The sequence below is a fragment of the Choristoneura fumiferana genome, chromosome Z (assembly GCF_025370935.1).
Source record: "Choristoneura fumiferana chromosome Z, NRCan_CFum_1, whole genome shotgun sequence".
In the NCBI taxonomy this organism is placed as follows: domain Eukaryota; kingdom Metazoa; phylum Arthropoda; class Insecta; order Lepidoptera; family Tortricidae; genus Choristoneura; species Choristoneura fumiferana.
Window position 1 is genome coordinate 21,251,015 of NC_133472.1, and position 12,922 is coordinate 21,263,936.

Genomic DNA, 12,922 nt, shown 5'->3' on the forward strand with positions numbered 1-12,922 from the left:
TGCTTTCCCTGCCTTTTTTCATTAAAAATAAACAGCAGGTGTATTTTCCCACCGAAAACACCACAAGCTATTTCAGACCCAATAGAAAAAGTCCGGAGTTCCAACAAAATATCTGATACCGGCCATTAGACTTGGCTGTATACGTCTTGTGCCAATATTTCCATGGCCTTTTTAACTTTAAAAAAAATGTGACTGATTGCAGGCGCGCTAATTCATTATTGTCGAGCTAGCGCGCCTGCAATCGTTTTAACTTTTTAATTTTTCGCTGACCATAAACTATGCACTTCACCTTCTGATATGTAAATAATAATGTCAACTTTTACGGACATTTTTGAGAAAAGAATCTTGTTTCTCTAGACACAGATATTTAGACAATTTTAAGTTAACTTTCATACTAAAATGAAATAGAGTCATGAAATTTGGTACGTATATAGCTGGACATCTGGAATAACACATAGGCTACTTATTCCCACGGGATAGGGATAAAATCTTAGTAGTAGGTAGCTGGACGTCTGGAATAACACATAATCTCGATTCAACCGCTGTACGTATCTAATGATTTACATACGCGAAGTGACATTTAACCCCTGGAGTGGCAAGTGTCCGGGCCCGGGTCGTTGTTGGTTACATGCTCACTAGCATGCTTGCTTAATTGCTTGCTTCTTTGAATTGATTATGGTTCACGCGAGCAAAGCCGCAGGTAAAAGCTAGTTCATTATAACTAAGTAATTCATCCTTAACTTAAGCCTCAGCAAATGTAGGCAATGCGACTTTCAGTTATATATAAAACGCTGATACGATTGCAGACGTAATCTTTCTGCGCCAGGAGCCATTGATGGTGGGGAGTGGGACCGCTGCTCAACGTTTAATACCAACTGGAGCCAGGTGCTCGCAACCATGACTCCCCCCGGCAACGGGACAACCACCTCTCCCTGTCAAAACGGCTTTGATTTCGAGTTCACCGATATCCCTTATCATACAGTCGTGAGTGAAGTAAGTATGAATTTGCTTTTCATCACAGATCCCCGCTATTTATAGACCTGTACCTACAGGTAGGATCTTTGGATCGAAACAATACCTATTGCTGGTCTACGTAAAATCTACGGTGATTTTGAAGCATTGGCTCTGCAAATTCGCTTCTACGAAAAAGACGGTGATGTAGACATCGACCCATTCGTTTTCTGAAAATCTTTAATGAACACATTATTACTTTAGGTACTTAGTAAATTTACCTACATTCAAATTTTATTGAACTACTTTTATTTTCAGCGAGGATGGGTATGCGATAAATCAAGTTATGCTCCCATGGCGCAGTCAATATATTTTGCCGGATCACTCGTCGGAGGCCTGTTATTCGGTTGGCTTGCAGATCGATTTGGGAGATTACCCGCTTTGACAGGCAAGTGATATTGTTAAATTATGGGTGCATATTGGGTTGCATGGGGTTAGGTTAGGTTATAAATAATCACATATAAAGAGTAAAAAAAACCGGACAAGAACGTGTTAGACACGCCTAAAATAAGGTATAGCCATTACGAAAAAATCAAGTAATATTTTTCTAAGGATTTCGAATTGTGTCCAATTTTCCTTGTAAATGTGATGTACTTACTACCATCTTGAATTTTTTCAAATTTTTCCATTTTGCGCTCGATTTTAATGAAAATTTGCACTTTAAAGTTGAATATTTCGCAAACAGATCACTGAATCGTAACATCGTCCGGGCAACCTTAATGGTTTTAAAAGACCTATCCAACGATATCCCACACTATAGGGTTAGCCGAATAAAAAATCACCCCCACTTTAAGTCTATGGGAGGTACCCTGGTATGTACGGTCTCTGAGCTTAGCCGCGGACTGACAGACTATAAGGGTTCCTTCCTAGTTGACTACGAAACCCTAAAAACTAACATCATTAAATGTAATGAAAATTTATTTTTAGGGGCCAATCTGATTGGTTTCGTGGGCGGCATTGCTACCATTTACACGATAGGAATAGTAGACTACACGATTGCAAGGTTTCTGGTTGGAATGGCGTACGACAGCTGCTTTATGCTGCTTTACATTTTAGGTAAAGTTGATTTAATTTGACCACCTTGTACGCCTGGCAAAGGCAGACGCGCTGTATGTGATGGATTACTCAGATATTAGTTTGTTGTGGTAGTCCTCGAATACATCGGGCCGCGGTACCGGACGGTGGCAGCGAATATGGCGATAGCGCTGTTCTTCGGCGGCGGATGCCTGGCGCTGCCGTGGCTGGCGCTCGGGCTCGCCGACTGGCGGCTGTTGCTGTGGGTCACCTCTGCGCCGATGCTATTGGTCATTATTTTACCCTTTACTGTTCCCGAAAGCGTAAGGTAAACAACGCAAACAAAGTAAAGTAACGATAAGTATTGCCCTTTGCCTGTAAACACGTCATGAGAATTAGTTCAAGCAGCGTGTTTATTTGTTTACAGATGGCTCATATCCAAGGGTCGTACGAACCGGGCTGTAGCGGTATTTAAAAAATTTGAGAAAATTAATCGAACTCAGATTCCACAGGAGGTTATGGATGACTTCATTGTAAGTAAAATATGCAGAGACGTATGAATAGGTACTATAGGTTTTGCTTATTACCCGACTGCCCGAAGGAGGGTTATGTTTTTCGAGCGTATGTATGTATATATTATTATGTATGTACATCTGTACCTAGTAACGAGTATGTGGGTATGTATGTCCATTTCTTTGGTCCTCGCTGCATCCTAAACGGCTGACCGGATTGTAACATATGAGGTATCATTCGTCATAATAATAACTGTCGGAGCGACATAGGGTAAGTATATAATATTTCAAAATGGCGTCTGCAAAAAAAATATGGTGGAAGAATAATACAAATATTTTGTATTGTCACAATATGGGTATCAAATGAAAGCTAATAATTAGCCCATTCTAAATATACAGGGTGAAATCTAGGACGTAATACAAAATTAGTGTTTCGTGCTCAGTTAGTGCTGGGTAATAATAATGCATTAACTCTTTTGTTGAAATAAGTCTAAAAAAAATTGTGTTTTCTGTACATTATTAAAATAAGAAATCATGAACAATGTATCGAAACCGCAAATTTCATCGGACTTATTTCAACAAAAGAGTTAATGCATTATATTACCCAGCATTAACTGAGCACGAAACACTAATTTTGTGTTTCACCCAGTATATGAGTTATAATACTTTAACCCCTTGTTCCACCATCAATTGATTAATTTATCCGTCAAATAAAATTAGTCAAAAATGGGTGGTGTAACAGCCCCTTAATCTACCATTTTCACAGAAATATAATATTCTATCTATCTATATATAAAATTCAAAGTCCTGACTGACTGACTGACTGGTATATCAACGCACAGCCCAAACCACTGGACCTAGACTTGAAATTTTGCACATAAATACCTTATACAATGTAGGCATTCACTAAGGAAGGATTTTTGGAAATTCCCACGGGAACGGGTAAAATCGGGATTTATATTCAGTTCAACGGGATAGATTTTTCGTTTTACTGGTCGTAGAAAACTGAAATTTTTCATGTAGGTTGCTTGAGGAGTGTAGGGAAGCATTAAAGAGATAATTTCCCGAAACTCCCTCGGGAAAGGGAAAAAACGGGATTTTACGTTTTACTGGTCATAGAAAACAGAAATTTGTCATTCAGGTTACTTGGGGAGTGTAAGGGAGCACTACAAAATAATTTTCCGAAATTCGGACGGGAACGGAATAAAACGGGTTTTTTTGTTTCACTGATCGTAGAAAGCTTAAATTCGGCATGTTTTGTTTGGGGAGTGTAGTCCTCTACACTCCCCAGGTAACCTACGTGCCTAGAGAGTGGAGTTTTCAAAATTCCCACTGGAACGGAAAAAAACAGAATTTTTCGTTTTACTAGTCGTAGAAAACTGAAATTTTGCATTTAGGTTCTTTGGGGAGTGTAAGGGAGCACTACAAAAGAATTTCCCGAAATTCTGACGGGAACGGGAAAAAACGGGATTTTTCGTTTTGCTGGTTGCAGAAAGCTGACATTTTGCATATAAGTTCTTTGAAGAGTGGAGGGAAGCATTAAGAGATAATTTTCCGAAACTCCCACGGGAAAGAGAAAACACGTAATTTTTCGTTTTACTGGACGCAGAAAGCTGAAAATCGGCATGTAGATTGCTTGGGGAGTGTAGAAGAGCATTGATAGAGGACAAGAAAATTTCCACGGGAACTTGAAAAAGGGGATTTTTCATATTACTGGTCATAGAAAGTTGAAATTTGGCAAGTAGGTTCCTTGGGGAGTGTAGGGGAGCTTTAAGAGAGAATTTCCCGAAAACTATTACGGAAACGGGGAAAAGCGGGATTTTTCTTTCTTTCTTATTTATTTAAAAAAATATTTTTTGTCTGAAAGAGTATACTCCCGAGGTGGTCCCATTGTCACCAAATCAGGATCTGATGACGGTTTCACAGGAAAATCGAGGGCAACCCTCAAATTTTCTAGGAACGCATTACGTTTTTCATATATTTTCTCAAGCTATTTAAGTATTTGCGTCTGATAGACATCATATCATGTTGATGAGCTGATGATGGAAGGTAAAAACTCTTTAACGGTTAGGGGTTGAGGATTTTTTTTAATGTTATAGGTACGTATAGACCGATAGTTGTATTCTTTCAGGTTATTCAGGTGAGCTGATGATGGAAGGTTAAACTCCTTAACGGTTAGGAGATAGAGGAAGTTTCTTTTAATATCATAATACAGGTTTTCATTCTGGTTATTCAGGTGAGCTGATGCTGTAAGGTATAACTCCTTAACGGTTAGGACACATTAGTACCTTACCTACCCAAACCAATCAACTCATTACGTAACAAAGTTTATCCATACCTATAAAACAGTATACCGTGCTACGAAATACCGTGACTGGCTGACTGACTGACAGACAACGCGTAGCTCAAACTACGGATTTTACAGACCTACATTTTGCACACATGTAGGTAAGTGGATAAAGGATCATAGAAGTGCACTAAGTAAGGATTTTTTGTCTCTTTAAACTTTTTAAACTTTGTCTGTTTCTTTGTTTATTGGGGGTAATCTCTGAAACAACTGAGCTCATTTGAAAAAAAAAACAATTAGTGAAAGCTTTTAAATAATAGAAGCCTGTTTCAATTTAATCGCGGACAGTAAGGTTTTCTATTGAATCAACTTATTCCTATCCCACGGGAATCCTACGTCGCGTAGGTACCAAGTCACGGGCAAAAGAAACAAGTAGGTTTTCTACAATTACACCCCTGACCTAAAGATGTAAAACATGGCTTCAAAGTTGATTTAAATTCGAAAATTTGTAAATATGATCCTACGAAAAATCAATTTAAACACGAAAATAAAGATCGTAGATAGTAAATCTGTGTCTTTTCTTCTTTTATATATATAGATACATCACCTGATGCTGCAGCCAAGCTCGTCTGTTGATGACGGAATTCCTCAAGGGCTGATTGCGCGATACGAAATTTTACATGTACCTACCTACGTTCAACGAACTAACACAATTACTTTATGATAGCTACTTTTATGCATAAAATGTGTGTTCATGCAGTTCCTCCACCTCCACACACAAACACACAAATCCATCTATCACCACCACCACATTACACTGGCGCGTTTCGAACTCAACCAGAGCACATCTTCAGAGCAACACAACCGTTCAGCATGCTACAGTTCGTGTGGAGGTAGAGGAACTGCATGAAGACACATTTCTTGCATAAACGTTTATATCATAAGGTCGCGGGTAAGCAAACTAATTGATTTAGTTCATTGATATAGCAATATCTATGCAAAGTAATGCCTGATTCAATAAATTATGTACACTTCAGTTTTGATGTACACATCACTTGAGAGATAAAAACATACAAATACTTAGCTAAAGATAAAAAAATAAAGTTTCAAAAACAAGCTATAACTTAAATATGCTCTAAAAAAAAAACGAAAATAAACATTAAGGCCGTCTTGCAGGAAAAAATAAATCTAGATTTAGTAGTTAAACCTGGCTTAAGCTAGACAGTTCCATACATTTTGACACTACTAAACTGAGCTTAACGCTAATTCGAGATTTATGTGTTTCCAGAAAGTAGTCATAAATGCCCTCCCTGCGTCAAACCAATCAACTCATTACGTAACACAATTTATTTATAATCAATTACCTAACTCGACCTGAACAGTACTGACTATAGTACTGCAGTAGTGACTGGCTGACTGACAGACAACGCAAATAGTTCGGCTCACGTAAAAAGAGCGCTGGGTGACAGTGGAGGGGATGTGTTTGCGCAGGGGTACCGTCGCGCACGAAAAGGTAAAGGTCCAGGTCGACTGTCGAACCAATAGCGCGACGGCACAGCCAAGCCCTCCCTCGCTCCTCACCCGCGCCTCACGTCTTACCACTCGTTTGGTCGGTTAATTGCTCACTGCGCAGGTATATCGCCAGCGCTCTTTTTACGTGAGCCGTACTATACCCAAAACTACTGGTGCAGAGACTTGAAATTTGGCATAGATGACCTAAAATAATACAGAAGTGCACTAGGGAAAGATTTCTAGCAAATCCCATGGAATAGGAAAATATCTCAACTTTGTTTGTTTCTTTGTTTGTTAGGGGTAATCTCTGAAACTACTGAGCTGATTAAATATTGAATTCTTTTATACCAATAGAAAGCTACACTATCTCTGATTGACAGACTACTTTATAAAAAAATCCTCTTAATAAAAAAAGTGAATTCAATTTCGGGGCAGATTTTCAAAATTCTTTCAATAATACAACAATGTGTCTCATCGACAATTAAGAATGAAATTAGAATTAAAGATTAATTGAGGATTATTAAAATAGATCATAACAGTAAGTACCTAATTCATGTCTCGCGGGAACTTTGCAGTTTCTCGGGATATAATCCTAATATCGTGTGTGAAGTCGCAGGCAAAAGAAACGCGTAGTAAGTAGTACCTGCTTTAACGTTTTATAAAATTCCACCCCTGAATCAGCGAAACAGGATTTCAAAGTCGGTATGAATGAATTTAGATAATTACGTATATGTAGGTTGATTTATGAATTCCATAATTTGAACCATCTGTCTAAAACAACGTCTGTCTGTATTTGTATTTCCATGTAATCCTCCGAAAAATCAATCAAAGACGAAAAAAGAATCGCAGAAAGTAAAAGTATGTAACCCTAAATTTTTTAATTATATAGTAACAGTATAAAATAAAATATTAAATTAAAAAAATCAAAAAACCACCTGCCTTAAAAACTAAAAGGAAGAAGAAAACTAAAAGGAATTGTACAATCGGCCGCTGACAAACCTTTTCTTAACAATAAATATAAACGCAAAAAAATATAACATAAAATTTAACCGACTACAAAAAACCATGAAAATAATTTTCTACCAGTCTGAAGTCGGTGCCTCAGCACGAGCCAGCAGGAGTGGACCTATAATCGTCTACCTCACCTACAACTATACGAGTATATTGGGCTTCAATCACTCCTGCTGGGTCGTGCTAAGGCACCGACTTCAGACTGGTAGAAAAATATTTTAATGGTTTTTTGTAGTCGGTTCCATTTTTTGTTAAAAAATTTTTTTTCGCGCTTTTTAGTGTAAAAGATCTAAGGTACAATTTAATGTCAACTGCTCGTCACCTTTTACGAAAAATTGCTTATTCCGATGCAGAGACGTTCATTATGGAGGAGTCCTGGTGCTTCATCACCCGTTCAATTTTACCATATGAATTACGATGAGATTAAATTGCTTAGCAACTGCGTTAAAGTAATTGAAAGTCAACCCGTGAAGTACTACTTGTTATTGCGTAGTCGCTCCATTGGTCAACTGTGGTCTTCATCATCAGATCCACTTCACCAAATGATGATTTTCAAGAGCAAATGCACGAGTTACTCCTAAATATATCGAAATTACCATAGGCGTACCTACAATATTTGAAGAGTTCCCTCGATTTCCTTAGGATCCAATCATCAGATCCTGATTTTGTGTTTATGGGACCTAATTGAAAGTATTTCTAGACGAACCAAAAAAATGTTCAAATCGGTTTATAAATGACGGAGTTCTGAGGTAAACATAAAAAAAAATACAACCGAATTGATAACCTCCTCCTTTTTTTAAAATCGGTTAAAAATAAGTCTACTGGTCTAGAACTGTCAAGTAGCTAATTTAAAGTTCAACTTTCGGGACCCATTCAAATCCTAACCAGCTCAAAAATTCTTGGTAAGGGGTCTTAAATTAGCTACTTACTTGACAGAGTTCTACTGGACCACTAGACTTATTTTCTTCCTTTTAGAAGTCGGGCTTTGATTTTTAAAATTAAATGTTTTATTTTAAATATACCTACATGTCTTAAATTTGAAGAGTCTATATACCTTTTTAGATAGCGTCCCGTCAAAGTCGCAATGAGGCGTCGGTGAGCGCCCTGTTCACGAGCGCGCCGCTGCGGGCGATGCTGGCATGCATGGTGGCCGTATACATGAGCTGCGCCATCATCTTCGACGGGCTGGTGCGCCTGTCCGAGTCACTGGGGCTCGATTTCTTCCTCACCTTCACCCTGGCTTCCGCTACAGAAATACCTTCAGTCACATTGCTGGCTCTCGTGCTCGATAAGTATGTTTTTGGCCAAATATTTTAATAGTGGATTATTGTCGTGGCCTGGAAGTAGGCAATTGCTGGCTGAGTATGAGTATTAAACGGATGAGCTTGCGAGTCCGTTTAACTAATACGAAGCCAGCAATTGCTATTCCAGCCGAGACTAATATAAAGCTTTTCTCAAAAATGGTGAATAATCCTGAAATAGAATAAACTTTTTCTCAAAATATATTATAAAATTTAATTTTATTCTAATATTTTTCTTATGCTTTCCCGCCTTTTTTTCATTAAAGATTCTGGGGGTGGGGCTTTCTGGTGGGGTCACAGCTCTAATCTAACCAAATCTCTACATAAAATTGCTATATTAAAATATGTTAATTTTTATTAAATTATGGATAACATAACGTCTATTTTTACATTTTCGTTGAAACAAAATATCGTGAATAAATACAACGAAAAAAGAATATTGAAAAAAATATATGGTTTGACACAATTGTTAATTTAAATAAGTTCATTATGTTTCACTCAATTAAATAGTGATTGAAACAATAATATTCGAAGTAAAAATACAAAGACTAAATATTATATGAAACATTTTCTGTCAAATGAAATCTTTGAAATTTCTATCTGTGAAAGAAGAGGACACCGCTAATCCACATTATGCGCATTTAAATTATGCGCATTCAGTTATGCGAATTAATGTTATGCGAATTAATAATTATGCGAAATAACGTTATGCCAATTTCAATAAGGACCATTAATTTATGCGAATTAATATAGAACCTTTGTATTTCAATTACTTTAACACAGTTGTTAAGCATTTTATGCGCATCATAATGCATATGGTGAAATGTAAATTTTTCGTAAAAGGTGACGAGCAGTTGACACTAAACTATTGTATCTTAGATCTTTTAGTACCTACACTAAAAAACGTGAAAAAAAATGTATAAGAGAAAATTGAAGTCGGTGCCTCAGCACGAGCCAGCAGGAGTGATTAGAGTATAAATAGTATATAGGTGAGGTAGACGACTATAGGTTCACGCCTGCGGTTCACCGATTTCAGACTGGTAGAAAATTATTTTCATGGTTTTTTTGTAGTCGGTTCAATTTTTTGACATATTTTTTTTGCGTTTATATTTATTGTCAAGAAAAGGTTTCTATTTGACAGCGGCTGATTGTAAAATCCGCCAGATCACGAAATTCCTAGGCATATCGTGAAATTGCGCCATTTCATGAATTGGCTAAGGGACATCCGCCATATCGTTCAAAACTCACCGTTTAACAATTTGCCTAGTGACGTTTAGGTAGATCATGAAATTCCTAGGCATAACAATAATAAGTAATAAAAATTAGGTGAAACTATTGAACTTGGTCAATACTATGGATACTATCGATAGTAACGATAGTATCGTCAAGTGTCGATAGTTTGGACGGGACTATCGATAGTATGAATGATTTCAAGGCCACGATAGTATCCCAAAGTATTGATAGACTAGCTATCGCAATAACACTATTTGGGAATTGCATTTTATACGCGTTACCATGCCTTCCTTCCTTTCGCGATGTCATCGTTCATCCACCATTACGTCTCATATTTCGTTTTCTAGTTTTTTTTTACCTTACAACGGCTAAACCTTCTAGACACTGACAAAATTATCGTCATATGGATGGAGCCACATTTTAAAAAACTTTACACCAGAGCCAAAAGACTTTTCGATTTGAAGAAAAACTAACCTATTTAACCATAAAAAAATCATTTTTAATACAAGCTTTTTTTTTGTTAGCTGTAGGTACTTGCATTGTCACCCAAAATACATTTCAAGTCGATGCTATTAACCGTTGAAGAGTTCCGTCCTGTGGAGACGACCTTGGCTGGACTACCAGGGTGTCACTACTTGATTATTGTATTGTCACGTGATTTACATAAGTATTCCAAATTTCAAGTCAATCTGACTACTAGAAATTGGTCAAATTTAACTTGCAAGATTTGATTACAGACAGACAGACAACGGGCCAGGTGAAACTAAATAAAAGCTTGTAAAAAAAAAAACAACAACCATGCCTTCCCGACAAAAAACGAATCTTTCGCGAAAGTCCGCAACTCATTAAGGTGATAAGGGGTTCGGTCTTTGGAGACGAGGAAGACCTCGGCGAGGGCTCCCTAGCCAGGCAGGCTTTCGAACGAAACGGCAAGCCGGCGCGAGTCTAAGCTGGGTTGCGATCCCAAAGACATCGTACGCAATCTTTGAGATCGGCCGATGTAGGAAAATAGGAAGGGAGGATTTGGTTTAAAATCTATTTCCTTGAGCATTATAGATGAGACACTTGGTGATTAGATTATTCAGTTGATTATTTAGCCGTAGGTAAGTAGTTTCAAGGGATTTTTCGAAAATCTCACGTAAATGGGCAGTGCGGGATATTAACCTGCGTTCAGCAGTATTGTGTAAGTAAATATAAAATCTAAGCAGACGAAGTCGCGGGCAAAAGCTAGTGCAAAACAAAGTTTGAAAAAGTTACACCCGTGAAAAGCCGGCCGGCATGGACAATAGGTAAAGTAAAATACATATATAGGTAATTTATTAACTATTTCATGATACTATCTTCCCACGTTATGTTATAATATAATCATCTTAATTATTAAAACACGACAAAGCTAAGTTTGCACCTCGCAATTAACAAGAACAGTCCCAAAAAATCCTAATTTAAAATTCAACAAATAGGAGACATTTTTTTGCATTAGCTCGCCGATACGCGTCTTACGAATTTTTGTCTCCTATTTGTTGAATTTAATTTTTTTTACTGTTCTTGTAAAGGGCAAGGTGCAAAACTTAGCTTAGTCGTGTTATATTTTACTTACCTACTACCTGTGCTACTACCTAAGTATACTTACATAGCTTCTGAACCTGTGGGTCGCCGTAACTAAAATTACTCATTCATTATTTATTACTCATACAATGATGTATGCATAATTACGTACACAATAAGCTATTCAATATTTGTTCTTTGTTAGGAAAAGCGGGGCTAGGTAAGGAAGTGGGCATGGTTAAAAAAAATACTTATTTACTTTACTCAGCCTTTAACCCTTAAATTGACAAAGTTGAAAAAAGTTCATGATTCAAGCCTCGTCGGTTCCTACCTTGTAGTCCAAAAAAATATAAATTAAATAAAGATACTAAAAGATAGTCTTGAATCATGGTCACTGTGGTGTTCATTATCATTTAAGGGTACTTAACTATTTTCAGATTGGGCCGGCGTAACCTCACCGTGGTGCCGATGGCTTTCTCTGGCGTTTTGATTTTCATTGCGGCGTTTGTTCCTAGAGGTGTGCACAGGTCAATGAATATTAGGGGGCTTTTTCATCATCCAATAGTTAGTGTTAACTGACGGTTAAATGTGATGCCGTCTCTATTTGTTTTGTTCAAATAGACGGAGACGGCATCACATTTAACCGTCAGTTAACACTAATCAATGGATGGTGAAACAGCCCCTAAATGTAATAGAAGGAAAATGGGTGTTTGTGTTAGTTAATAGGATTGTTTTGTGTAGGTATCCCGCAAGTGACTCTGGCGATCATAGCGCGGTTCTTCATCAACATGGCGTACACGGCGGCCATCCAGTGGTTCACGGAGCTGCTGCCGACGCCGGTGCGCGCATCCGGCTCGTCGCTCGTGCACGTCAGCGGCTACGTCTCCACCGCCATGTCGCCCTTCGTTGTCTACTCGGTAACTTAACAGAAACAACTTAATACAAACCCGCCTTATGCCGATCTCAAACTAGAGCCCTGAATCGTAAACCAGAAGTTGGATATAATCTCGCACGCGTGCGGCCTACCTATAGGATGCACTTGCCTTTACTTTTTTTAATAATTTACTATTTGTCATGGTTCGTTTAGGACCCTAAACCGTGCTTGTATTATTGCCACAGATTATGTTATGTACGACCTGAATTTTTCTAGGCAATGGAACGTGGCTTTCTCACTGTGACGTCAACCTGCGTATTTCGTAAAAAAAATATAAAAAATTAAATACTCATCCAAATTCAAAATCAATGAAAATGGTATCTTAAAATATCTTATTCTTTCCAAAAATAAAATAAAAACTATAGGTTATTTTTTTGGTGCATCCCAATTGGGATATTTGGGATGATGGAATAAGATATTTTAAGATACCATTGTCATTGATTTTGAATTTGGAAGAGTATTTAATTTTTTTTTTACGAAATACGCAGGTTGACGTCACAGTGAGACAGCCACGTTCCATTGCCTAGAAAAAATCAGGTCGTACATAACATAATCCGTGGCA

The 12,922-nt window shown here is 37.7% G+C and overlaps 1 protein-coding gene across 2 annotated transcripts in view; it reads left to right on the top strand.

The window, feature by feature from the left end:
* The window catches only part of LOC141431490 (beta-alanine transporter-like), a 41,176-nt gene that overhangs the window by 16,236 nt on the left and 12,018 nt on the right, over positions 1 to 12,922 (top strand). For both annotated transcript variants that reach the window (XM_074092688.1, XM_074092682.1), the window contains exons 3-10: positions 807 to 993; positions 1,270 to 1,399; positions 1,939 to 2,067; positions 2,161 to 2,353; positions 2,453 to 2,558; positions 8,410 to 8,639; positions 11,864 to 11,943; positions 12,168 to 12,343. In XM_074092688.1, coding sequence (XP_073948789.1) covers positions 807 to 993; positions 1,270 to 1,399; positions 1,939 to 2,067; positions 2,161 to 2,353; positions 2,453 to 2,558; positions 8,410 to 8,639; positions 11,864 to 11,943; positions 12,168 to 12,343 — 1,231 coding nt within the window. The remainder of the gene's footprint in view (positions 1 to 806; positions 994 to 1,269; positions 1,400 to 1,938; positions 2,068 to 2,160; positions 2,354 to 2,452; positions 2,559 to 8,409; positions 8,640 to 11,863; positions 11,944 to 12,167; positions 12,344 to 12,922) is intronic.